We start from the raw sequence: 27,888 nt of genomic DNA, 5'->3' as shown, positions 1-27,888 counted from the left end.
TGCCTCCAGCCCCGATTCGGACCCCAACAACATGTGCGACTTTGTCAGCTAGCCCTCGGCCGGCAACGAGCGTCTGCACTGCACCATGAAGCGCACAGAGGGCGGCCCGGAGGGGGGCGGCCCGTGCTACACGCTCCACCTGGAGAACCTGGGCGGGGTCGGGCCCGTGCCCAGGAGGGGGCGGGTCAGCCAGCTGCGGCCGGAGCTCGTCATCACGGACCCGCGGTCAGACAGCAAAGCAGGTGGGCGCCTCGCCAGGGACTGCAGACCCCTCTCGGGGGTGGGGGGGCGGACTAGTATTCCTGACTGCCCACCCAAAGGTAACGCCTATCTGTGCAAGTTTGGCTAGCGTGGAACATCCCTGAAGCTACTCCGTTTCCAAAATCCTACTGAAGTTACCGATTCCCTAAGTGGACTTTCCGACGGGTTTTTAAGAGCGTTCCGTGAGGCTCCGTGTGGCTGGGGCTGTGGGGGGAGGAGACATCGGCTGTCATCAAGGGGAGGCTGGCACGGGCCTTTTGGGAATGGTAGCCTCCTCTTTCAGTTATTTGTCAGGTATCCACTGAGGGCCTTAATGTGCTATTGAGACAGTCGAAACAGTAGTGAGATGCGTCGCTGCCCCCCAGAGCGAGTGATAGGATTAAACGTTTCAGACCTTCAGCCTGCTCCTCAGCCTCCTGCTGGGACCCTGCTTCTGCTCTCGCTAAGCCACCCTTAGCTGGTTTTTAGCTGATGACCAAGGACACTTTCTTGCTGGTCCGTAAAGATCTCGCATGACAGTCACTCCCTCCTTCTAAAGACTCTCCTATAGCAATCTTCATGACTCCCTTGCCGTGTTCAGGGTGCTCACTGCGCACCTCTCTCTGGGACCCTAGAGTGTGAGCCTCCAGGGAAGGGACTTTGCTCTTTTTGTTTGTAGTCACAGTCGAGGCCTGTGGCCTCTGTCAGCAGTACCTGCCGGCTCAAACGTTCCCCCGCCTCCCTGTGAAATCTTGCCCGTCACCTAGAGCAGAGTGAGCAGCTGTCCCCTCTGTGCCCATCGCCCCTCAGTCAGTTGAGCTGCTGGTATCCCTCGGGGCACACAGTCCCTGAATCCTGAGGGCCCGGAGGGAGGGAACTGAGTCATCTTTGTACCCCCAGTGCCTGGCAAGCGCCTGACCATGGGACAACGTGGGCTGAATTAGATTTGCTTTCATTAGTTCATACTTGTTCTCTCCACTTCCCATCTCCTGTTCCCTCTCCCGCCCGTTAGACTGGCCTCTCCCCCCATTCTGTCCCTGAAGCCGCTGCGCCGTGTAGCATCACCAGTTAGCCGAGTGTCACATGCAATGGGCTTTTTCAACCTTGGCCTCACTTGCCCACCTCAGTATTTTACAGTCGATCCACTTGCTGTCTGCTTTTCTTTATTGGAATGCTCCGCGTCTGTAGCAACATTCTGCTGTCAGTGTTACCGTGTAAAATTGAAAGCAGTGAAACTATACTTTAAAAATTGGATATTAGTCAGTTACTTCATCTTTTGAGTCATGTGATGACCTGGTACCAAGAGCAGGGAGAGCGAGAAGAATTGGAGGCTGGTAGGCAGGCAGGTGGAAAGGAGGGAGAGGGAAGATTCAGAAGGAAGGAAGGCAAAGTGAGAGAAGCCAGAGAGCAGTGCACGTGAACTTAGAAGGAAGTTGCAGTTTCAGGGGAAGAGAGAAGACAGGAGCCATGGCGGTTAGAGATGACTGGTGGGGGGACTTGGGAAAGGTCCTGAACCTGAGGGCGCATCGCCGGTTCTCAGCGGGGTCGTTGTCTCTAAGGTTCCTCCTGTGTATGCAGTTTTATAAAACCTGTGCTCGGATTCAGTGTTGACGGGAACTTACGTGAAGAGCTTGCTTCTGTTCCCCCGCTCCCGTGCGTCAATTTCCCACTGAAGAACAGGACAGAAGCAGCGGGGGCTGTGCTGTGGGGACAAGGCTGCAGCCTCCTAAGACCTTGCTCGCGTGGACCTGACCTGAGCGTCCCAGGGCCTGCTTCTCCGTAGTGGTCACATCTGTCAGCTCCTCCCAACACAGGCTGGCCCGGCTGCTAACAGGCCTGTGGGGAAGGAGGTGTTGTGTTTCTATAATGAAGAGGTTGTACAGCAGAGCAGACAGGCGGGGCGTATCGAGTGCTGCCTTGTGCACGGTCCTCGGGTCTCCTCTGGTCGTGAAGCAGCGCCGGGGCGTCTCTGCTTTCGGGGAGCTCATGATCCCTTTTGGGTGAAAGACAACTTAACACTTGAAAAGTTCAATAAAAAAGTCAAGATTGAAATACCTCGAGACAAAAATAGACGATGTGTCACAAGGCAGAACATGACTAATTGCCAACCGAGTGGTAGATGTAACCTGGTTCAGAGAGGAGAGGGTTCCTGACTTTGAGAAGCCAGGACTTGCTCATCGTGAGAAGCTGATGAGCTCTCTCAGTCCTCCATGTCGTTTCTCAGATGTGGTCCACGGGCCACCTTCCCGCAGATCGCCTGGGAGACTTACTTGAATCCAGGCTCCTAGGCCTGCCCCTTAGATTGGTTCAGCACGTTGGGGGCAATGCCTAGAAATCTGCAACTTAGTGGGGGCCCCAGGGGATTGCTATGCTCTGAAGTTTTTGATCCCCTGTTGTAAATGTCCCCCAAGTAACTTAACAAATGTGTTTCTCAGAATTACCAGTGTGTGTTTTTATAATAGATAGCATGAATCCCAATAATTTTTTTTTTAGCAAAAGTTCACAAATTTTCCAAAGGAAATCTTTAGTCAGAGCTTGCTACGGACTGAATTGCGTCCCCCCCAAAATTCACGTGTTAAAACGCCAATCCGCAATGTGACTGTATTTGGAGATAGAGCTTTTAAGGAAGGTGGGGTCCCAATTGGATAGGATTGATGGCCTTATAAGAAAAAGAAGAGGGAGAGCTCTCTCTCAACATGCACGCGTACACTGAGGAAAGGCCACGTGAGCACACAGCAAGGTGTGCATCCACAAGCCGAGACCCCAGCCAGGCTGGCACTCTGACCTTGGGGCCTGTCAGCCTCTATTATTGCGTGAGCCAACTCCTTATGATCTCTCTCTCTTTTTCTGTATGTGTGTGTATGTGTATTTGCCTCCTATTGGTTCTGTTTCTCTGGAGAACCCTGACTAACACAGATTTTAGTACTAAGAAGTGGGGAACTGCTGTAACAAATACCTATAATGTGGAAGCAGCTTTGGAACTGGGTCATGGGTTGAGGCTGGAAGGGTTTTGAGGTACACATTAGAAATATGGATATTAGGGCCATGTCTGGTGAAGTCTCAGACAGAAATGAGGAACATGTTATTGGAAACTGGAGGAAGGCGATCCTTGTCGTAAAGTGGCACAGAACTTGGCTGAACTGTGTTCTAGTGTTTTGTGGAAGATAAAACTTGCAAGCAAATGAAATTGGATATTTGAGAGATTTCTAAGTAGTTTTGGAGGATTGGCTTGGTTCCTCCTAACTGCTTATAGTAAAATGAGAGAGGAGAGAGACAGACTGAAGAAGGAATTGTTAAGCAAAAAGGAACCAGAACTTGGAGATTTGGAAAGTTCTCAGCCTGTCCATACGGGCCGAGATGAAGGAAGGCTGTTAACTTCCTGGATTTGACAGGACGGGATGATGGAGCTGGTCGGCTAGGAACATGCACTATTCTTCAAGAGGGAAAAATGACCCCAAAAGCGATTCAGAGGTCATCAGGGCCACTGCCTCAATTTTAGCAGGCCAGACAGCCTCCACCCGGAGCCTTGAGGACAAGACCCCAGCCCCACAGAGCCGTGGGGACCCTCACCTCGAGCTGTGGGGTGACACTGCCACCCCAGTGGGCCTGGAGGGCAGGGTATTGAACCAAAGAGGGTTATTCTCAAGCCTTAAGGTCTAGAAATTCGCCTTACTAGGCTTTGGACTTGCCTGGGGCCCTTCCTTCTCTCCTGTGTCTCCCTTTGGGATGAGAATGTCACCCTGTGCCTGGCCCGCCGCCGTCTTGTGTGTTTTGGAAGCACGTAACTTGTCTGGTTTCACAGGTTCACGGCTGGAAGGGAGTTTTGCCTCAGTGTGAGTCGTATCTCGGCTCTTACCCATTTCTGATTGAGGTGATATTTAGATGAGACTCTGGATTTTAGACATGAGTGTTAATGCTGGAGTGAGTTAAGACTTTTGGGAGTGTTGGGATGGAATGAATGTATTTTGCGTGGGAGAAGGATATGAATGAGGGGGCAACCAGGGGCGGAATGTATGGACTGAATTGTGTCCACCCCACAAGTTCATATGGTGAAGCTCTAACCCCCATGTGACTGTATTTGGAGACAGGGCTTTTAGGGGGTGATTATGGTTAAATGAAGCTGTAAGGGTGGGATCCTAATCCAGTAGGATTGGTGGCTTTGTAAGAAGAGGAAGAGAGATCTCTCTGCACACACACACACACACACACACACACACACACACACAGGCTGAGGAAAGCCCACGTGAGGACACAGTGAGAGGGTGGCCGTCTGCAGGCCAGGAGGACAGCCCTCACCAGAATCTGGCATGCTGGCACCCTGATCTCGGACTTCCAGCCTCCCAAACTGTGAGAAATAAATTTCTCTTGTTTAAGCCACCTGGTCTGTGGTATTTTTTTATGGTAGCCCAAGCAGACTAAGACAGAACTTTTATTTAAAAGCTTTGAAACTGTGCTTAAAGATTTTTTTAAAATTCTAAAAAGATACCTGATTTGGGTTGTGTGTTTTGAAAAGGCCTCAACCCAGAGGAAATAAGCATATTCTTGCAAACTGACAAAACTGGGATGTGAAGCCCCAAACAGTACAGTTCAGCCTTCTGTTCTCAAAGAGGAATCTCAACTTACATTTTTCTACAACTTGTATGTTTCTTCCAGAATTTTCATGATAAATTAATGACACAGAATCTCTAGAAATAAGAGGTACAGATGTCCATCACCCCCAGGCTCCCTGGGTCTTACTCTGACGTGCTGCACTGAATTTCTAGTTGTTGACGACAGGGAGCAGAGTGATGAGCCTCCAAGTGTGTAACTGTAACACTGAACAAGCAGGACTTGGGGCTTGTCTCAGAAAGCAACTCCCTTCTTCTCACACCGCCCCCTTTAAGTCCGTTCTATGGGGAAGTCCTTCTGCTCCTGGGCAAGTGGTTCTCAGCCCTGGCTGCTCATGGGAATCACCAGGGAGCCTTAAAAATCGACAGTGCCCGCGTCCACTCCCAGGATCCTGCTGCAGTTAGTCTGGGGTGCAGCCAGGCGGCAGGGAGAGACCTCGTTTTTCTTTCAGGAAGCATTTATCGAGTCTCTGTGTTGTTCTGGTCTCTAGAGTTACAGCAGGAGGTGAGACAGGCAACTCTCTTTCCACTAGTTGGGGAGACAGACAATAAAATAAAAGTGGTTATGAATGCTTATGCCCCCCTAAATTCATATGTTATAATCCTGATGCCCAGTGTGATGGAATTAGGAGGTGGGGCCTTTGGAGGTGATTAGGTTATGAGGACGGAGCCTTTATAATCATGAGATTATTGCCTTATAAAAGTGGCTCCAGAAAGTAGCCCCTTCTGCTATGTGAGGACACAGCAAGAAGTCAGCCGTCTGCAACCCCAAAGAGGGCCGTGACCAGAACCCCAGCATGCGGGCACCCTGATCCCAGAATTCCAGCCTCCCCACTGTGAGACGTACATTTCTATTGTTTATAAGCCATCCAGTCTGTGGTATTTTGGTATAGGAGCCCACACAGACTAAGACGTGAGTAAAGGAAAAAAGCAAAGGGTATGACATCCAGCAATTACAAAACCCCGGCATCAGCAAGTCGATCAGGAGTTGAGTGGACAATACATTACTGAATTTCCTCAGGTCGGTGAACTGGCTCTGTGCTCGTGAACACAGGGGAAGCGTTCTGTGGGCTTACATGCATTTTGGAATCGTGGCCAAGCTTCCTTTGATCTAGGGCTCCTAAGTTAAATAATGTAAAGCACTGCTTGGGGCGTGTGAATTAAGCCTTTTTATTTGATGGCACTCACACGCACACCACTCCAGCTTGCTGGATTCAAGAGTCGTGCCTTCTGATTCAGGAAGTAGCTGACGAAGAGGCTGATGTAGTGACACCGATCGGGCGTCAGCCAGTCTCCTTCCAAGCAGCACGCCAAGTTGTTCTGCTCTGCCTCCAGGGTCCTCAGAGAGGCCCTGTTCACAGATGTCACCTCCACACAGATGTCACCTCCACGTGTTCAGAAACAGAGATTAGTTTGGATTACAAACTCATTCTTTCAAATGTAAACAGCCCTTTTGGATGGTAAAATCGCTCATAGTCTATAAATTATTTCATTGTGATTGAATGATGCAGCTTCTTTATTGCCTGGCAAGGCTCTTGGAGCCTTGAGGGAATGAGGCTTTTGTCAGCAAAACAAAGTGATTTTGAAGAATGAGGTACTTCCGGTGAGGGCAGACCTGGGGTGGGGCAGAGCAGGGTTTGGGTGGTGAAGGGATGTGAGGGGATGTGAGGCCGTGTGAGGAAGGCAGCAGAGAAGGGGTTTTGAGCAGGATGTTAAACATGGACTTCGTCTACTCTGCAGTTTTGTGATGGCCCCGTTGCTGCGTCTGTCGTCTTCTGCCTTGGGGCCTCTAATCTTCTACCTAATGGCCAATTGACAAGGTTGTTTTGAGTGGCTTCCACGCAGGCACCCTCAGGAGAACCCAAAGCTCCCACTGAAAGTCCTGCCACACAGGTCTTCTTCCAGCCGTTGCTCGAAGCAGGCAGGCACCTCTAGCAGGTGGAATAGCCACCCCCCCCACACAAGCATCCTTGTGGCGGTTCCAGGAGACGGCTCTGACACGCCAGACATAAACATCTCGGAGTCCCTGAAATGGACCTGACTCTGCCAGGTCTTGAGTCCAGAGCAGGCCCAGAACCAACAAGGGCCTTCCCCGGTCCCAGGGCGGAAGCAGGTTCTGGGGGAGTCAGTGAGTCAGCAAGCCCCTTGCCCGGCCTGGGTTCCCAGGCTGCCCGTGTGAACCCAGATGGAGCCTGGTGTGTGGTGAGGCACAATAGCGCGGCCGTTTTGTTGCCAGGTTTGGCACAGTAAACAGTGCCAGACTGTTGTACATTCCAGAGGCATTAAAATTCCACGCCCATTTGCTATCTGTAGAAGTAATGAACTACTTTTGCTTAGAAAATATAATGGCATAAAAATGTAAAAGGAAGACAATTCTCTGCTCCTTTCTGCTTCAACCTGTAGACTTCAAACGGTGGCCTATAGGGTCAGGCTGTCCTTAGTTCCTAGTAATGATCGTCGTGAGGGTCTAACTGATGTCACTTCCCTAAAATCTACTGCTTGGTATCTTACCAGATGAAATCTATGGAAACAGCTTGATTTCTACCATGATCGACAGCTGCAACTGCTCAGACTCCAGTGACATCGAACTGAGTGACGACTGGGCTGCCAAGAAATCTCCCAAAATCTCCCGAGCTAGCAAATCACCCAAACTCCCAAGGTAATCTTGGTCTGTAGGGGCGTCCTCCCTTTTTGAGCCTCTGGAGGTGTGTCTGTGTTGTGTCTGCAGCAGAATCCCATTAACCCACACCAGAGGAGCATAGCAAGAGGCGATCCAAGTCTGTCGTCTGGAAGATCTGCCTGTGATAATTATAGCTTTCCTTTACTCTTCCCTTCAGGATAGCAAAAGATCCCCAGGAAGAAGTTTGCTGAACCCTCAGAACTTCTAGGGGTCAGCACTGATGGTGGGTGGCAGGGGTGGCCGTAGCTTTCTGGCTTACTTGTTTTTTTTTCTGGTCTGAGAAAAGTACGACAGAGGTTTTACAGTGTATGTAATGTGTTGAAAGGAATGCCGAATTAAATGCCTTTGATGCTGTAATTGGAAAAAATAGTATTCTAAAAAATATGTTTGGGGGGCCGGCCCAGTGGCATAGCGGTTAAGTTCATGTGCTCTGCTTTGGCAGCCCGAGGTTCACAGGTTCGGATCCCGGGCGCAGACCAATGTGCCGCTTGTCAAGCCATGCTGTGGTGGCGTCCCATATAAAGTGGAGGAAGATGGGCACAGATGTTAGCCCAGGGTATCTTCCTCAGCAAAAAAATAAAGAAGAGGATTGGCATCAGATGTTAGCTCAGGGCTGATCTTCTTCACACACACAAAAAAATTTCTATCCTAAGCGTTTGTCCTAAAGAGTGGCAAAAAGCTAAAAGCAGATGGAAGGGCCTGCAGTGTCATAGATAAAAAACCCTGCCTTGCTTGTCCTGACCGTGCCACCGAGGGCTCTGTAATCTCAGACTGTAACGTTGATCCATGACCTGGAGACCAGTTTCCTTGTCTATGAAGTTAAAGGGTGGAGCAGATCTTCGCTAAGATCCTTCTAGCTCTAAAATTCTTGATGCTGTGTGAAATGAAGGTCTAATGTACGTGCAGATACGTACCTGCCCAGATTGTAAACACATAATGCATTGTGCAGTTGGTAAACCAGTGTATTCACCACCCAGTTGAAGATAAAGAATATTTCCATCATCCCGGAACGTTCCCTTGTACTTTTTCCCATTCGACACCCACTCCCTAGAGTAATCACTGCTCTAACTTCTGTCAGCATAGATTAGTTTTGCTTCCTCTTGAGCTTCATATAAATGGTGTCAAACCACATGTCCTATTTTCTTATTTGGCTTTTTTTAATCAACATAATGACTGTGAGACTCAGTCATGTTGTTGCGTGTATCAACAGTTTTTCTTTTTTGCTCTGTGGAATTCCATTGTAATGAATATACTAGAATTTGTTTATTCCGTTTACCAATTGAATATTTGGTAGTTTCCAGTTTGGGGCTATCATGAATAAAACCATTGTAGACATTCTTCTACAAGACTTTCTATGGACGTATGCGCTCGTTTATCTCAGGTATATGCTTAGGAGTGCGTTGTAGGGCCACGGGGTAGACGTATGTTTAACTTTATTGGAAACTGCCAAACAGTATTCCAAGGTGCCTGTTGTACCATTTTAAATTCCCACCAGCAGTATATGAGAGTTCTAGCTGCTTCCATCCTCACCTACAGAGTATTGTCATCTTTTAAAAATAATGTTATCCATTCTGGTAGGTGTATAGTGGTATCTCATGGTAGTTTAATCCTAATATCTTCAATGATTGATGATGCTAAACAGCTTTTTATGTTTATTGGCCATTTGGATATCTTCTTTTGTGAAGTGTCTGTTCAAGTCTTTTGCACCTTTTTTTTTTGTGAGGAAGACCAGCCCTGAGCTAACATCCGATGCCAATCCTCCTCTTTTTGCTGAGGAAGACTGGCCCTGGGCTAACATCCATGCCCATCTCCTCTGGTTCATATGGGACACCGCCACAGCATGGCTTCATAAGCAATGCGTCGGTCCACACCTGGGATCCAAACCTTTGAACCCCGGGCCACCAAAGCAGAGCACGTGAACTTCACCACTGCACCACTGGGCCAGCCCCTTGCCCATTTTTTATTGAGTTGTTTTTCTCTTATTTAGAGTTGTAGGAGTTTTCATGTATTCTGTCTACGAGTCCTTTAGCAGATATATGGATTGCTGTATAGTCTAACGTGAATTTCTTCTTTTATGATTAGCACTTTTCGTGTGCTGTTTAGGAAATGCTTTTGTCCTGTTTTGTCTAGCCTAAGATCATGAGACATTCTTCTGTTCTCTTCTACAAGCTTTATAGTTTTAGCCTTCACACTTAAATCTCAGATTAATTTTACACCTCAGATTAATTTTTGTGTATAGTCTGAGTTAGGGGTAAACGTTCATTTTTTTCCCATATAGATATCCAGATATCCAGCAATCTGTTCGATTTATTTTTTTCATCTTTATTCTAGGCTTGTTAAAATTGCAAATAAAATTATGAACTTTTCTACACTTCTACAGTGTTTTGGCTTTTCCCATTGCTTAAGGAGAAGAGGACGTTTAATACATAAGCAACCAAATCTTTCACCTGTAAATGTCCCTGGAAAGCTCCTGGATGTTGCGGTCTCTGGAGCTGGTCCTCTTTGCTTCCGTCTTTCTCAGTGTTGAGTGCCCCTACGCAGCAGCCAGGCCAGTTGTCCTCGCTCAGAGCTTTAACCAGCTCGGTCCCCCTGTCCTCCCACACTTCGGGAGCCCTAGGTGTCTTATCAAGCTCTCAAGCAGTATCTGTGAGGCTTAATGCTTTTCTTTCAGGGAATGTCATCAACCTTACCATATTCACTTTTATAACACTCTCTTTGGGGTAGACTGCCATTAAACGTGTGTGTCCCCATGTTATAAACAAAGGAACTGAGGACCAGAGATATAACATAGGATCAAAAGGCAGCAGAAAAACTTAGATCCACTGATTTGATGTCAATATTGCAGGGGGGAGATGCTAGGTAAGTCTGTTGACATCCCAGCACTGTGTTAGGAACTATAAAGCCATTGTGGACTTAGGTGAGAAACGCCTCTTCCACCCGCCACTTTCCTCAGGACGAATTTTGCAGACCCCTGGCAGAAGACATGTGGACGATTCCAAACTTACTATTAGTCAGTAGAAAGTTTTCAGTAGAAAGTTAATTCTCTGAGGTTCTTTACAAATGAATCACTCGATTGAACCTCACTATATTGTTGAATATATATCATTCGATATGCAGTTCTGTCCTTCTTTCCTCGTGTTCATAAGGCAGAAGCAGGCGGGCGGGGCCTGGGTAAATTAAGGGACCTGGCCCCTGGGAGTGGCACATCCACGGTGACTAGTGGACAGTGAAGCGAGTGCCAGGAGTGCAGGCGCCGTCCCCACCGGGGCACCTGACCCTCGGGGTCTTGCCTCCGCAGGATCAACATTGAGGCTCGGAAGTCCCCCAAGCTGTCCCGGGTGGCGCAGGAGATCTCCAGGTCTCCACGGTTGCCGATGCGCAAGCCCTCCATTGGCTCCCCCAGCCTGACGCGAAGAGAGTTTCCCTTTGAAGACATCACTCAGGTAGTGTCGGCTTTCGGGTGGTCCCCCGATCCAATGCTCCGCTCCCCTCCTCAGTGTGTGCTTGATGGCCGCTGAACCCTGGGTCCCCCCTCTCCGTGCCTGTCACTGCAGTTGCAGACACGGGCGTAGAGAACTAGAGCCTGTCTGCCCTCCTCCATGCCCCGTCACCTCCACATCCCGAGGGGCCTCCTTCCCACCTCGGGCATCCCCCTGTTGCCACAGGAATCTCCTCACAGGTAGCTCTGGTTGAGACACAGCCACACTTCTCACCTCTGCTCCCTCAAGCCGCTTCTGAGCCTTCAGTGACTCCAGTGTCGGCAGGAGCCAATCCCTGGTCACAGCCCCACTGCCTGGCCTGGCCTGTCTTTCCCTCCTGTCCTCCTCGACGCCCCCTCCTCTCCAGGTGCCAGAGCCACACTGTTGACTCACCTCTTCCCGCCTTTGTGCCTTTGCCCTGCCTGGGTAACCCGTTCCATCTCCTCACCCTCCTTTCTGCCCACGTGCTTCCAGATAGAACTTCCCCTCTGTCGTGAAGGAAGGCCTCCTCCCCTGGCTCAGCCACAGTAATCCCAGAGCATCTTGTTTGTAACTCCCTTAGGACATTTCTCAGTCACTTCCTTGTATATAAATAATTACAGGCCTTCTCTCCTCCATTAGGTTCTAAGCTCTTTGAGGAGCTGTATTTTATTCATTTTTATTATTGCCCTTCCACACACACACACACACACACACACACACACACACACACACTCATGCATGGTTTGGGCATAGTGATAACTTCTTAAATTCTTAAAAATTTGATTGAATAAGAAACAGATAATTGGGTAGTTTTGGGATATACTGGGATCAGTGCAGCTGATGTTTCCAGGAGAAATATCAAGGATGAAAATGGGTTCAGAGCCAGGTGCTCTCTCTGGTTCAGTGACTGGGAGGAAGGATAGGTAAAGAAAAAAGTGCCCAAGTCACTTTTGTGCCTTTTTAACCTACACACATGTGGACACACTGGGACACACCCACCCCCACTCCCAACCTGAGAATGACAGCTCGCTGAGCCACCACTTGCAAATGGGCGCCTGACATGCTGTAGGCAGCTTCTGGTCTTAAAAACAGTGGAATCACAGAGAGCGAATATTTCTGGCAGTGCCCACGTGTGGCTTTTTAAGCAAAAAGTGTTAACATCCTTACTTCTTGAGTGATCAATAGAAAATATGGAAATAGATTGTGATTTTTCTCCTTTTTTCCCCACAGCACAACTATCGTGCTCAGGTCACGTCTAATATCTGGGGAACCAAATTTAAGATTGTGGGCTTGGCTGCTTTCCTGCCAGCCAAGCTCGGTGCAGGTAAAAACTGCATCCTGTTCTCTGCCCACTGTCCCGGTTGGAACTCAGGCTGAACAAGCAATTTCAACCTTTGGTGGCCTAATGTAGAAAATGAGCTCTTATGACACCAAAAGATGAGCATGTATTTTACCTGCAAAGTTTGACTCTAGCCACTCTGATTTCACAAAAATTAGAATTATCACTCAAATAGTTTTTTGGCCAGTGGTGTTTTCGTTTTTTTATACAAGCCCTGACTTACAAAAATGACAAAATAGCCGAAATCTCTATCAAAGCTCTTATAGGCTTCTGGTTACTTTGATTTCTGGCCTTTTACTGTGGACAGATTTTGGTACCAGTGTCTTTAGGTTCTTGAGTCAGAAGAAACTCCTGAAGAAAGTCAAGAAGAAAGTGTTCAAGACCTTAAGAAGAAGTTGGCTGACTGTTAGTACAGTTCTTAGTGGTAAATCTTTTTGGATTTCATTTCTAAGTACCAGATAAATATCCTCTCCATGAGAAGTTTGAGACATCGAGGAAAATGGAACCCAGGGAGAACCAGGCTGGGCAGAACCCAGAATTTGCCTTCTCTCCTGTATCTGCTTGAATGACTGACGTGTCATATTTACTAGGGGACCGTGAAGGAGTGAAATGACAGAAGGTCCTTTTCAAAGCAGCTTCATCCTAATGGCCACATCCCTGTGTGGGCTAAGGGCCTGTGTTGTCCCCCACCTTGCTACGTTGTCTGATCATCTAACACGCACACGTCTCTCTAGAAGTCCAGCTTAGCCAGTGGGGTTCACCAGTGGCTGGTGGCCCCATCTTGAATGTGGTCTGTGTAACCTACCAAAAATAGTTTCTGAAAAATTCTGGATCTGCCCATTAGAGTTGTTTCAGACACAGTTAGATCCTTTAAAACAAATAATTCTTGCAAAGCAGATGTTAAAAAGACCTGTTGCTGTGTATGCATCTTCAGAGACATTAAATGGTGCTGCATTTGGATTTTTCATTTTGAGGTTTCTCAGCTCAAAGGAAAAAAAGAATAAAAGTAAAACATAAAACTGACTTAGGAAATAACAATAGACAATCCATTCACATAATGGAAAGAAATCTCTCATGTTTTCAACAGCCAGGAAACCCTCTCATGACCACAAAAGCCTGTTCTTCAGTAATTCAGCAGCACCCTCATGATATGTATGGTGATTCTAATAACCACTGTGTGAGAGGCATGGTTACCCCACACCTGTAATCTGAGAATTTAGCCATCTGCCTACAGCAAATGTTGAAAAAAGGAATGGACGTGCACCTATGCTCAACGGGTCTTCTCATTCTGCCCTTAGTTCTTGGATGTTGAGTAGATCCATAAAGAAGTCAAGGAGGACCTTAAGATGGGAGGGCCTGTGTTAGGAATCTCAGTGCCCAAGACAAAAGCTTGGTGTGTGACTGCGGTGAAATCATTGTCCTAATCGTTGACCTTTTTAAAAAGAGCATTTTCGTTTGTCAAGCTAAAAGAATTTTCCACATGATTCTACTAGAGAGAAGAAATTAACTCTTGGATTCTAGAGGGTTTGTTACATATGGCGCCCTATTAAATAATCTTTGACACTCTGTTAGATTCAAAAAGTGAGTGCTGTTGGATATTTTATATTGAATAATTGGATAATTACATTGAATAATTTGTTTCCTTCAATTAGAATGATCAGGCTCATGAAATTTTTGAGTTTTTAATTTTTTGCATTTCTTAATTTTAAAAATGTGGAATAAATTCAAAATTCAAAAGATTTAAAAGAATATACAGTAAAAATCTTTCTTATCCTCACCCCCAACCACCTAGTTTTTTTCCCTGGAGGCAACTGATATTATTTTTTAAATCCCTCCTGAGATTTTTAATTTTACATCCTTTTGTCAATCTGAACGACAAAGAATAGCACTTTAATGCATTAATTCTTGAGCTATATGGAACCATCCAGAATTTTTGAGACAAAATTCAAACTCTCTTTTGTGGGCAAGAGAGATGAAAACATGAATAAGACCTGTAACAACCCCTGGCTTGGAAAAGTCGTCTCAGCCCACTCAAGTCCAAGCAGCAGCCTTACGAAGGTGCTTCAGAGAAGAAGGCCTGGAGCTGTGGGAATGCTGGCCAGTCAGCCACCAGGCTGTGAGGTGACAGCCTCGCAGGTAGAACTTGGCTTATCTTAATAAAAAATAAGAATAAGAATAATTAAAGAACCTCTACATATCTCACAGCAAAGAGTATTAAACATAAGAGAAAGTTGACGGGACAATTTCATCCTGATTTTAACCTATTGTGAAACTTAAATTCAGATTCATTATTTTTTAACTTGTTTTGTCTTCTCTAAATATTTTAGTTGCAGTCTAGGCCTTCTCTTAAATGTCCCTGTTAATGAAATTAAATCTTAGCATTTAAAGAAACTGTGTGGAAGTTCTCCGTGATTCTCTATCCTGAGCATGAAACTGGAAGTCAGGAAGCCCAGAATCCAGTCCCGAATACAGCCCGAGTGTCATTCCTGCTCACCGCGTAGCTGCCCTCCAGTAGCTGCTTGACTTCCCCCTGAGCTTGGCTCTCTGGTTATCACAACTGTTTCCACCAAGTTATCCTTGTGATTGCAAATGAGATTTTTAAAAAATACATTTGTCATAACCCAGCTCATTCTAAAAAAGAATTTGTCTAAGATAGGTTTTTAATTCTGGGCTAGACTGAGAATTTGTTGTTCCCGAATCCAGTCCGTGGCCGGGGTGGCCAGTTGTGCACCAGGGGAGGTGGAGAGCTGCTCTCAGAGTCTCCGGCCTTGCCCACACAGGTCATCCCACGTCTCTTCCCGTGACTGTTGATGCCTTGGCTCTCCTCTGGCTTGTCTCTATTAACTGTGCTTTCCTCCTCCCACCAGTAATCTATAAAACCAGCCTCCTGCATCTCCAGCCGCGGCAGATGACCATCTATCTCCCAGAGGTCCGGAAGATTTCCATGGAGTATGTTAATTTACCTGTCTTCAACCCGAATGTTTTCAGTGAAGATGAGGATGATTTACCAGGTGTGTTCACACATCAACTGGTTTGTCACGAGCCCTCTGTTAGTGGGTCGTGACGGGGACAGAGTGGTAAGTAGTCAAGAATGCCAACATGTCAGTCTGTGCCTGCTGCCTCGGTTTGGAAAAGGTACGACTTCCTCAGTAAGGTTGGTGGGTGTGGTGGCGTGTCACTGGAGAAAGGTCACCTACTGTCACTGGTTTGGGGAGGAGGGGAGCTACCAGAGTAAGGACGATGAGGTGGCCGTGATGGCTCATGATCATAGAGCACTTCTACCATCTCACTTTATCCTCTCGGTAGTCCTCTTAGTCATATGCCCAGATAGGGAAGTTAACAGGACTCATCAGGACTCAGTCAAGTCAGGACTGAAACCCAGTCTCACTGACCCCAGGCTAGCCCTCATCCTTTCAATCCCTGCTTAGAGAATGGCATCTCCCTGTGGTGCCACAGAGCCCAGTTTCTCAAACCTGCCCCACCTCCAGGGCGGAACATCTCTCTCCTAATGTGCAGAGTGTGTCTCAGTGCATAGAGGCCAGGTCTGAGTTCAAGGTCAAAGCTGGTATAAGTTTTTAAAATCTCAACTTACAAACGTTCAGATCCATAGCATCTTAATTTAAGTCTTTTCTACCGGGGGAATCCTATTTTGATTATTAGAATGATTTCTAAGTAGTCCACCAATTATTTATATGTAACTATTCTCAAAAAAGTCCACCTGCAATTTTATAAATATAGAGGCTCCTCTTCTTAGAACCAAGCAAGGTTCTGAAAGCCTCTGGCTTCTGAGCCAGAGGAACCATACACGGCCACTGACTCCTCCTGTATCTGGTCGTTCTCAAACGAGGGTCTCTGGACCTCACCGTGGGATGGGGAGGGACACGCGTCCCAACTCGGGCTCTGAACTTGGGGGCGTTGTTGACCTTCCCTCAGCCAGATGTCTGCGTGTAAAATTATTCTACTGTACTTTCTGACAGTAGCCGTCTGTCTTTGGTGCTCTGATAGGTATACTTTCTCCTCATGGGTGGAGCAGATGTTCTGGACTAATGGGCGAGGTTTTGCAACCGCATAAACCTGCAGTTTGGTGAAACCTCACACACGAGCTTTATAGCAGCTCTCCTGCTATTTCAGAACCTTGGATTTAGAAGTGGCTTTCACACTTTCCCCTTAACGCCCTCCGTTCTCCCGGAATGTGGCTAATCTAGCTCTCTCGTGCTCAGCTGTTGCTGCTGTTGTCGACACTGTCTGTGGTTCCCAGAGAAAGGAGGAATGATTTGTCTCAGGGCTTACACATACTGCTGGTGACGCAACAGAGAGACTCTCCTTCGGCGGGGAAGACGCCTGCCCTCAGTACTCCATACAGAGGAGAGAGCATCTGGAAGAGGGATCTGAACAGGAATCATAGAAAACTTGAGACAGGACCTAGATTCTTGCAGCCAGGGGACAGTCACATCTCAGTGGAGGACCCCAGGGAAGGGGGATGAGTCTGTCACAGGCATGAAGGGTGGGCTTAGCTTTTGATGGACTACTGGCTTCTCTCTGTAGTTCTGGTGAAAGGTCAGCCAGCCTGTGCAATTTCCTGTTAATGCCTGTTTCCCGCGCACGTGCTCATAGTCACGTGGCACTTAGGCCCAGATGAGCAGACCTCCAGTGCTCTGTGGGCTCTTTAGAAAGGGCAGTACTGAACAGTGGCGCTGAGCCCCTGCGTGTGGTCTGCAGATGATTGCTCAAACGCACACTCCATTAAACTCCTCCTGTGTGCAAATAGGGTGGCTTTACAGGGTTTTAATCAGTGTGGCTCTGACTTATATACTGTTTGAAATGCTAAAAAGCAGTTAAGTTAGGAAATGATCCTTCCCCTCATATGCAGATCTGCCAGAGGATTCTTCTCATTGGTTTCTCTACTGCATTTTACATGGTTCTATTTACAGAAAATTAATTTATGTACAAATTTCAGATACACATCTGCCCCATGACACTTCCCACACTAACCAATCCAAAACCCTGGATAAACCTACTCAGAAGCCTAGGCATCGAGTCCTCAGTGGAGTTTCATACTGTACCACTGCCCTCCTCTTGCATAACAATGGGCCGTTTAATGACCATCATGAGTAAAAAGTGTCCTTAAACATTTATTTGCCATGGTACCATTCAGACACGTGGCACCACACTCAGAAGGTTCAGAAGTATTCATTGAAATGCTCTGACAATGCCCTTAGCTCCAGAGCCCACCGATTGCCAGTGTCCTTCCAGAAACATCAGAGAAGCTTTGTGTAACTTGAAGGAAGGGTCCAGCTTTCCCCACGCAAAGGCATCTGTCTGTAGGAATTACAGTTTATACGTAAAAGGCCTAGATGAGTTGCTTATTCTGACCCAGTTTCACGGCACTGTTTTGTAAGCAGTTGGTTTTTCTAATCTTCCAGTGACGGGAGCCTCTGGCGTGCCTGAGAACAACCCACCGTGTACCGTGAACATCCCCATCGCGCCCATCCACAGCTCAGCTCAAGCCATATCCCCCACGCAGAGCAGAGGACTGGTGCAGTCCCTGCTGGCCAATCAGAACGTGCAGCTGGACGTCCTGACCCATCAGACCACGGCCGTGGGGGCAGCTGAGCACGCAAGTGACAGTGCCAACCCATACGCAGTCTCTGACCGCTACACCAACCCCGGACAGGTGATCTTCGGAGGTGTGGAGATGGGCCGCATCATTCCGAAGCCCCCTCAGCTGTCCCTGCCGCCGCCAGCACAGGGGGCCATCCAGCTGTCGGTGGTGGACCACGGAGACCAAGACCACGAGCACCTGCAGAAGCCAGCCAAGGCCCTGCGGCCGGTGCCGCAGCTGGCCGCCGAGGGGGACGCCGTGGTGTTCAGTGCCCTCCAGGAGGTCCAGGTGGCGAAGATGAACCCCCCACCGCCCTACCCAGGAACCATCCCCGCCGCCCCCACCACGGCAGCGCCGTCGCCCCCGCTGCCGCCCCCACAGCCCCCGGTGGACGTGTGCTTGAAGAAGGGCGACTTCTCGCTGTACCCCACGGCGGCGCACCATCAGACGCCCCTGGGCTACTAGAGGATCACCACCTTCGACAGCAGCGGCAGCGTGGAGGAGGTGTGCCGGCCCCGACGCGGATGCTCTGCGCCCGCAACACCTACACCCTCCCCGGCCCAGGCAGCTCGGCCACCCTCAGGCTCACGGCCACCGAGAAGAAGGTCCCTCAGCCCTGCACCAGCGCGACCCTGAACCGCCTGCCGGTGCCGCGCTACTCCATTCCACCGGGGGACCCGCCCCCGTATCCCCACCTCGCCGGGACGCTGGGCCCGGCCCGGGCCGCGGCGCAGAGGCCGGACAGCAGCCTCATCCACGCCACGCTGCGCAGGAACAGCCGCGAGGCGGCGCTGCGGGTGGCGCAGCCGGCCGAGCCCCCGCGCGCCCCGCCACAGCTGCCGGCCAAGCCCGAGGGCGCAGCGCCTTTCCCCGCGCAGCCGGCCGAGCCCCCGCGCGCCCCGCCGCAGCTGCCGGCCAAGCCCGAGGGCGCAGCGCCTTTCCCCGCGCAGCCGGCCGAGCCCCCGCGCGCCCCGCCGCAGCTGCCGGCCAAGCCCGAGGGCGCAGCGCCTTTCCCCGCGCAGCCGGCCGAGCCCCCGCGCGCCCCGCCGCAGCTGCCGGCCAAGCCCGAGGGCGCAATCTCTGGGTTACTGCCAGCTCCGTGAGTTACTGCTGACGGTTACTGGACACCCTGAGATCCTTATCATCATTGCTCTTTTCCAGAGGTCAGAGGCTGTGCTGTTGTCTTGACAAGTTGGTCTGAGTTTGTGTTTGTTTTTTCGTGTTTTATTAAAGGGGGCCCATTCAGGATGCATCTATCACAGTACCTACGAGACCAGAGGTGCTAAATACATTGACACCTTCTTTGTTACTTTGTAGGAAAGTTAATAAAACCAGGTTTTGAGCAATTCCACTATAAGTGCTAATAGAACTGTTCATTGTTGTTATTACTAACGAGTCTTAGGGCACCTCCTTGCCCTGCCCTAGAGTTCCCTCTGACCATGGGAGGGGGCAGGGACAGGGGTCATAGGAGGTTCATCTGTAAACACGGTAGTTACATGCACATGTGCAGAACTGCCCTTTTGGTTTTTTCAGAGATAAAAATAAACGTGATCACTCAGGCTTTAGAGACAGAAGAACCAAAAACCACTGTTGGCTCTACCAAATTCTAATTACGCATTGTTTTAAAATAATCATAGGACTATAAATCTGTGCTTTAAATAGTAGTAGCCATACAAAGCTAACTGACCTGAATTTTGTATAAGAATCAAAATATGTCTTATTTTGTTATGAAAGTTTGTGAACTTCAAGTTAACATTCATCGTATCTTCATCACTTAAACCAGGTAGCAAGGAGACGTTGTCGAACAAAAATGCCTTCTCTCCCTCCCCCCAAAAATACAGGAGACCCCAACTGGAGCAGCCAGGCCGTACCTGGGTCTGTGCCGCGGAAGAGTGTGTAGGATTGCCGTCTCCACCAGCCCCATAGTCAGCTTTTGGGACCTTTCGGTGTGAGCTGGTGTCTGCAGAAGTGATTGATTGATTGACTGATTGATTGATTATTTTGTGAGGAAGATCAGCCCTGAACTAACATCTGTGCTAATCCTCCTCTCTTTGCTGAGGAAGATGTTAGCTGTGAGCTAACATCTATTGCCAATCCTCCTCCTTTTTTTCTTCCCCAAAGCCCCAGTAGATAGTTGTATTCAGTGGAGGATTTAAATATATATTGATTTTATTTAATTAAGACAGTGTATGCTTGCTGGTTTTAAAATGGGAAATATAGACAATTACAAAGAACAAGAAAGATCTCTACCATCCAGAGATAATGAAAATTAATTTAAAAAATAAATCCTGTAATTTTATGCGTGTATTCTTTTTCAAATGTGTGACCATACTCCATATCAGTGGTTCTCAACTGGGAGCAACTTTGCCCTCTCGAGGACATTTGGCAATGGCAGGAAACATTTTTTGTTGTCACCACTCGGTGAGGGAGAGTGCTCCTGGCATCTAGTGGGTCAGAGGGTTTTGCTAAATATCCTACAATGCAGAGGACAGCCCTCCACGACAGAGAATCATCCAGCCCAGAACGTCAACAGCGCTGAGACTGAGAGACCCTGATCCATGTAGTATATATACAGCTTTATAAATTTAACATTGTCATGGACACTTTCTAATACCCATAAGTGGTCTGAAAACATAATTTTTTAAGGGCTGAATGGTACTCCAGATCAAGAATGTATAATAAATTAAGCAATTTTACCCTATTTACAATAATTGTAAATTTATTAAAGAATACGAAGGTCCAAAATGAGTTGATATCTCTTTTCTTTTACTGGATCCAGGAGTCCCCTGTGCTGACTGTGATCACCTATGTGGGGCTGAGTGTCTCTCTGCTGTGTCTCCTCATGGCTGCCCTCATCTTTCTCCTGTGCAGATCTATCCAGAACACCGGCACCTCCCTCCACCTGCAGCTCTCACTCTGCCTCTTCCTGGCCCACCTGCTCTTCCTCACGGGCACCAAACAAAGAAGTCCCAAGGTAGAAAAACTAACCTTAGCTCATTCTTCTTTATGGAGAGCTTGCCAATGAGGAGAAAAGAGGTATATGGAGATGGGATGTGACAAGAAATACCCTGATGGCAAACTTCAAAAATGTTTCATTTGTTGCTGCCATTTGCAAAGCATTTTGTATAGGTCAAGTTGTGTGATTTACATAATTTAATTTAATTGGCTGCATTCATTGACTTTAACAAATATTTATTTAGGGCCAACTCTGGACCTAGAATTTTGCTAGGCACTAAGGATACACAGTTCCTGTCCTCATCCAATTAAAACCTAAAGAACTTGTTTTCACAGCAGGAGCAAACACACAGGGATTCAGGACCCCATAGGTGAGACACCTACCACTGTCAAAATTAGGAAAGACTCCCTGAAGGAACTTATGTCTAAGCTGTGTCCTTTAGTTAGTGGAAGAAGTTAGTGAGTGGAAGGAAAAAGTATTCCAGAGAGAACTGATGAAGGCCTGGATGTGAGCTGGGTCTCAACCTATTTGGGAAACCTTAGGTAGCTCAGTTTACCTAGAAGAAGGGTTCTCACACTTTCCCATGCGTCAGACTCATCCAGAGGGCTTTTGAAAAAATGAGCCTTACACCTAGGTTTTATGATCCAGTAGGTCTGGCATAGAGTCTGAGAACCTACATTTATAACAAGCTCCCAGGTCATATTGTTGCTGATGGTCCAGGGACCATACTCTGAGAGCCACTAACACGGAATATATGCTGGGATTGAGGAGGAGGCAATACCACCTTCCAGGTGTTCTGGGTGTTGTGTGGTATCTTAGCCTTGAAACCTGAATAAACAGAATGTAGAGAAATGTTCAAGGCTGAAAACTGCTCTAAGGTGGTGGCAACTAAGAAGGAAATTGAATGGATTTGAGTGTGAGAGAAGATGCAGAATCTACAGCACTTACTCACTGCTGGGATGTGGAGGATGAGGTTGGGGAATTTATCAGGAGTGACACCCAGAATGCAGGTTTGGCCAATGGAATGGATGGATGATTGTCCTGTTCACAGAATACAGTGTAAGGAGCTCATTAGATCAGATCCCTTTGAGACATGCTGAGATATCCTTGGCATATCCAAATTGAAGTGGTTAGAGGACAATTCCCTCTATAGATCTAGTGCTCAGGCAAGAATACACTTGGAAATAATTAGCACACCAACTGGAGGTAATGGAAACCAGGGAGAGGATGAAAACTCTTGGGAATAATGATGCAGAATGAGAAGGGTATTGAGGATGAAATTCTGAAGGACAGGCAAAACAAAGCAAAAAAAAAAAAAAAAAAAAAAAGAGATAGCACAGCCAGGGAGAGAAGAGTTTTAAGTTTCAAATATTGCAATGGTTCAAGACAATAAAGCTTGAAAAGTTTCTACTGGTCAAATCCAAAAGTGACCATTGGTGAATTTGGTGAAAGCTGTTTAAGAGCAGTAGTAAGGCAGAAGCCAGGTAGTACTGGGGGAGGGCTGAGGACCGAATGGGTTGTGGAGGGAAGAGGGAAAAGGAGAAGGTAGCACACTTGAAGAGGGAGGAGGAGACTGGGATGAATTTGGAGCAGAACTTGAGACCAGCGAGGTATTTGGTTTTAGTAAAATGAAAGAGACTTGATAATATCTAAATGCATTTAAGAAGGTGCCCAAGAGAAGAACCACGACTAAAAACAGACAGGGGGACCCAAGCAAGACTAAGAGGCAGGATAGAGAACAAAAATGAGGTTTTCACTTTGGAGGGTACTGGGGAAATGGGACTACATCAAACTAAAAATCTTTTGCACTGCAAAGTGAACCACCAACAAAACAAAAAGACAATCTAACTATTGGGAGAAGATATTAGCAAACCATCCATCTGATAAGGGGTTAATCTCCAAAATATGTAAAGAACTCATGCATCTCAACAAAAAAAAAACTAAAAACCCACTTAAAAAATTGGCAAAAGACCTGAACAGACATTTCTCCAAAGATGATATACAGATGGCCAACAGGCACATGAAAAGATGTTCAACATCATTAACTATCAGGGAAATGCAAATCAAAACTACAATGAGATATCACCTCACGCCCGTCAGAATGGCTATAATCAACAAGACAGGAAACAACAAGTGTTGGAGAAGATTTGGAGAGAAGGGAAGTGTCATACACTGCTGGGGGAAGTGCAAACTGGTGCAGCCACTATGGAAAACAGTATGGAGATTCCTCAAAATATTAAGGCTAGAACTACCATATGTTCCAGCTATTCCACTGCTGGGTTTATCCAAAGAACGTGAAAACACCAATGCGTAAAGATACATGCACCCCTGTGTTCATTGCAACGTTATTCACAATAGCTAAGACTTGGAAGCAACCTAAGTGCCCATCAAGGGACGAATGGATAGAGAAGATGTCGTATATATACACACTGGAATACTACTCAGCCATAAGAAATGAAGAAATCCAGCCATTTATGACAGCATGGATGGACATTGAGGGTATTATGCAAAGTGAAATAAGTCAGAGGCAGAAGGTCAAATACCGTATGATCTCACTCATTAAGTAGTAGACAATAACAACAACAAACAAACACACAGAGACAGAGATTGGATTGGTGGTTACCAGAGGGAAAGGCGCAGGGAGGAGGGCGAAAGGGATAATTAGGCACATGTCTGTGGTGATGGATTGTAATTAGTATTTGGGTGGTGAACATGTGAACATGATGGAATCCATGCAGAAATAGAAGTATAATGAGGTACACCTGAAATTTATACAATGTTATAAACCGATGTTACCACAATAAACAAACAAACAGAAAACAGAAAAGAAAAAGGAAATGTAGAAGAATTTCTACACAGCGTTAACACATTTTAGTCAGAGACCATAAAAAACTGTACCTTATTTTAGTTCTTAGGCAGTATCTTCATCGGAAGAAAGGAGGCAGAAAGTTAGGCTTATCTGGTAATAGAGTTTTACCAACTGAGTTTCATAAAAGAATTAAAAAGCAAGGCAGTTGCAATGAACACAGGGGTGCATGTACCTTTACAAATCGGTGTTTTCAAGTTCTTTGGATAAATACCCAACAGTGGAATAGCTGGATCATATGGTAGTTCTATCCTTGACTTTTTGAGGAATCTCCATACTGTTTTCCATAGTGGCTGCACCAGTTTGCACTCCCACCAGCAGTGTATGCGAGTTCCCTTCTCTCCACATCCTCTCCAACACATGTTGTTTCCTGTCTTGTTTATTACAGCCATTCTGACGGGCGTGAGGTGATATCTCATTGTAGTGCCCATCAAGGGACGAATGGATAAAGAAGATGTGGTATATACACACTGGAATACTACTCAGCCATAAGAAACGATGAAATCCAGCCATTTGTGACAACGTGGAAGGACGTTGAGGGTATAATGCAAAGCGAAATAAGTCAGAGGGCGAAGGTCAAATACCGCATGATTTCCTTCATTAAGTAGTAGATAATAACAACAATAAACAAACACATAGGGACAGAGATTGGATTGGTGGTTACCAGAGGGGAAGGGGGGAGGGAGGAGGGTGAAAGGGATAATTCGGCACATGTGTGTGGTGATGGGTTGTAATTAGTATTTTGGTGATGAACATGATGTCATCTATGCAGAAATAGAAGGACAATGATGTACACCTGAAATTTTCAAAATGTTATAAACCAATGTTACTGCAATAAACAAAAAATTAAAAAAAAAAAAAGCAAGGGAGTTGAAGATAACTGCAAAGACTGGACGACGCAGTGTAAGTTGAGGTCGAGGAGAGACAGGGAAGGAGATGAACAAAAGAAGGAATAGACTAGTGTGGAGAAAGCACAAGGATCCAGCCCGATGTCTTGGCAAAGTTTAAGAACAAGGATGTTTGGTGTCACTGCACGTTTAAAAACCTGGAAGGACAAGTTCACAAAGAAGAATGTCTGAATTTAATGGCAAGGAGTATGGTGTGGCTGTGGAATTAGGCGTTCAAAGTGAAATGTAGATCACTGTAGGTAAGAGGTCAAGAAAGTTAGAAGCCAAGGCATTGGACACTGAATTCATCCAGGACAATGGCAGACACTGGGCAGGCACTCAAAGTGTAAAAGCACAACAGGCGTCACTCAGTAAGTAGGAAGAGCCCAGGATAAGAAAGGGTGAAGGATGACACAGCTGGAGCTGGATGGCAGGATTCTCTGTGCAGGAATAATAGACAGGAAATTGTGTTAATGAGTAAAAAGAGAACTGACCCACTTTGAGACCCTAAGGCGCAGAGTCTACATGGAAGAGATATCTACTTAAGACAGATGCAGGGGAAGTAGCATCTCCAAAGGAGAATCAGACTTGAGGAAAATCAAGGAGCTGGAGGAGAGTTCAGTAAAGATGTGGCAGGAAATTCACAGGGCCAGGGGAACAGTTTTGAGGGAAGTGAGGCACAAAGTGGTTGGGTCTGGGCTGAGGAAACATGGAGTCATGTGGGAATGAGAGCATGGAAAATAATAAATGAGACATTTCAAACAATGATCAAGTGTGATAGGAATGAGACACACAGGGGGATTAGCTGGCCACAAGTTTTCCAGAAGAGTTGGTTTTTGTAAACCTTTGTAGTTGGGGCACGAATCACGTCTTTCTAGAAGAAGACTTCAGACTCAATACCAGCCCACCTAAGGAGGCAGACAACGGGGATTATTTTAGTTCTTAAACCTCTAACACATTGAATACTTTCCTTGTCCTGTGTCAATATTTTATAGTTGCAAATATAAATTGTGAAATTTATTTGTAAATTTACTGTTTCTAAGTTTATATCTCTCTTCAGTAGTTCAAATGTGATGCTACAGTGGGAATAAAATTACATCCTAGATTTGCCAACAAATCTAAACAAAAGAAGGATATTCAAAGAAGGCTAAGCAAACTTCTCCCACTAAATGTGTCCCGAGACAGCCCTGAGGAGTAGCAGGTGGTGTGCTCTTTGTGCCCATCAAGCACTCCAGTGACTCTCCCCTCCCCTCCAGGTGCTGTGCTCCATCATCGCAAGGGTGTTGCACTAGCTCTACTTGGCCTCCTTCACCTGGATGCTCCTCGAAGGACAGCAGCTCCTCCTCACCATTAGCAACCTCAAAGTGGCCAACTACACCAGCACAAAAAGACTCAAGAAGAGGCTTCTGTATCCTTTTGGCTATGGGACCCCAGCTATGATTGTGGCTGTGTCTGCAGGGCTCAACCCCCATGGATATGGCACACCTACACAGTGAGTGGGGTGCTGAACTCCTGCTGATGGGGAAATGTGTGTACACCTCTCTCCATGGGAAATCAAGAGACAACAACAGAAAACTATTTAAGACAATCATCATTATAATTATTAATACTGACATCCATAATATGAACAGCAGTGGTGCCAGCAGTTTTCACTTGCCGTTTCCTATGTCCAGGCTCCGTGGTAAACACTTTGTATATAATATTCCATTTGACACTCAGTATCCGCATTTGAAGTAGGGTTTATTCCTGTGTCCCCACTTAACAGGTGAGGAAACCGAGACTCAAAGCGGTTGTGATTAGTTCTTGGTCAGTGAATTAGGTAAGTATCAGATTTGCCTACTTCTGGAAGCTGTTCTCATTCAACTAAATTTTGCTGCATCCCTAAATCATTGTATTCACAACACGAAGCAACTTACTCATCTTCTTGGGCTTTTCCTCCTATCATCAATATCAGACTGTCAGGGGCCGGCCCGTGGCTTAGCGGTTAAGTGCACGTGCTCTGCTACAGGCGGCCGGGTTCAGATCTGGGCGCACCGACGCACCGCTTCTCAGGCCATGCTGAGGCCACATCCCACATACAGCAACTAGAGGGATGTGCAACTATGATGTACAACTACCTACTGGGGCTTGGGGGGAAAAAAAAAGGAGGAGGATTGGCCGTAGATGTTAGCTCAGAACCGGTCTTCCTCAGCAAAAAGAGGACGATTAGCACGGATGTTAGCTCAGGGCTGATCTTCCTCACACACACAAAAATATATGTATATATCAGAGAGTCAGGAGGAAATGGTTTGGCATTTAAAGTGCAAGCAGGTGAGTTCCCTGAATTACCACTCAAATGTACACTATCATATAGATGGAATCATTAATTTCTGGGGTGTTATCGAGTAGTAGAGGTTATCTAAACTCAAGATGCATTTCCGACATTTTATGAGAAGAGGTCAAGCAGCTCAGCGTCCTGTGAAGTGTCACACGCAGGGACAGTTCAACTCCCCCAAGTGCTGTCAACCATCGAGTCTGTTCCTGCTGCATGTGCTCCGCCTCCTGCAGGCGTCTGGGTCTCAGTTATCTGCTGGGCAACCACGAGCCTTACACACACTGCAGTAACGGTCATATGAAAAATCTATCTTCACACACATGACATGTTTTAAAAATCCCCTTGAAGAGATGAAACATTCTATCCTTTGCCTGATTCATCCAAAGGTAAATACAGAAAGTTTGAAAATACTCCTCTGAGGAAATAAGTTTAGGCTCTTAGAAGACTTGAGCAAACACTGGTTCCAACACTATGAACAAATGAGCTTTTACATGGATTTAAAACTATGCTGGGTGCTATGAGAGAAAAAGAAAAACCTAACAATGCTACTGACGAAAATGACAAATATAAAGATGACACAAATTCTAGATTACCTTTTTTTTAGAAGATAAGAAAAGCAATGAAGGCTACAAAGGGGAAGAACATTCCAAACAATGGGAGGAAGGCATAGAGGTCAATGGGATACCGAAGGGACCCACCTGGGGAGCAAGGAACAAGCGTCCTTGAAGAACTGTGGGGATTCAGACACAGAGCTAGGGCTCTGCCACATTATAAAAGGCCTTCCTTGAAAAAGCGAACGAGTGTAATTGCACCAGCACTACAGAGCAACCAAAGATTTCCGAGGGCCAGTCGTGTGTAAGAAAGACAAGCCAACAGACTCAGGGGGAAGGTGGACTCAAATAAAGCCGCTGCGAGGTCACCACAGTCATTCAGGAG

General features: G+C 46.8%; 2 protein-coding genes across 2 annotated transcripts in view; one reads left to right on the top strand and one right to left on the bottom strand.

Annotated features, from left to right (window-relative positions):
- Positions 1 to 4: 4 nt before the first annotated feature.
- LOC147911361 (tubby-related protein 4-like) lies at positions 5 to 26,134 on the top strand (the record flags this gene model as incomplete). Its single annotated transcript, XM_087428019.1, is given in 9 exon segments — positions 5 to 242; positions 7,362 to 7,506; positions 10,826 to 10,970; positions 12,219 to 12,312; positions 15,195 to 15,338; positions 17,751 to 18,443; positions 18,446 to 19,028; positions 20,801 to 20,903; positions 25,931 to 26,134. Coding segments are annotated over 9 exon segments (2,349 nt in total), but the record flags the coding sequence as incomplete, so codon positions are not given.
- LOC147911360 (5'-3' exoribonuclease 2-like) overlaps positions 18,926 to 27,888 on the bottom strand; it is a 24,838-nt gene continuing 15,875 nt past the window's right edge. Inside the window, exon 8 of the mRNA XM_087428105.1 lies at positions 18,926 to 27,204. Within this exon, the coding sequence (XP_087284231.1) occupies positions 27,201 to 27,204 (4 nt within the window). The 3' untranslated portion in view covers positions 18,926 to 27,200. The remainder of the gene's footprint in view (positions 27,205 to 27,888) is intronic.

The sequence above is a fragment of the Ceratotherium simum genome, unplaced genomic scaffold, assembly GCF_057802395.1.
Source record: "Ceratotherium simum simum isolate JZ-2026a unplaced genomic scaffold, ASM5780239v1 HiC_scaffold_43, whole genome shotgun sequence".
Classification (NCBI taxonomy): Eukaryota; Metazoa; Chordata; class Mammalia; order Perissodactyla; family Rhinocerotidae; genus Ceratotherium; species Ceratotherium simum.
The sequence above is the reverse complement of the archived record's forward strand: the minus strand, read 5'-3'. Positions and strand labels throughout refer to the sequence as shown.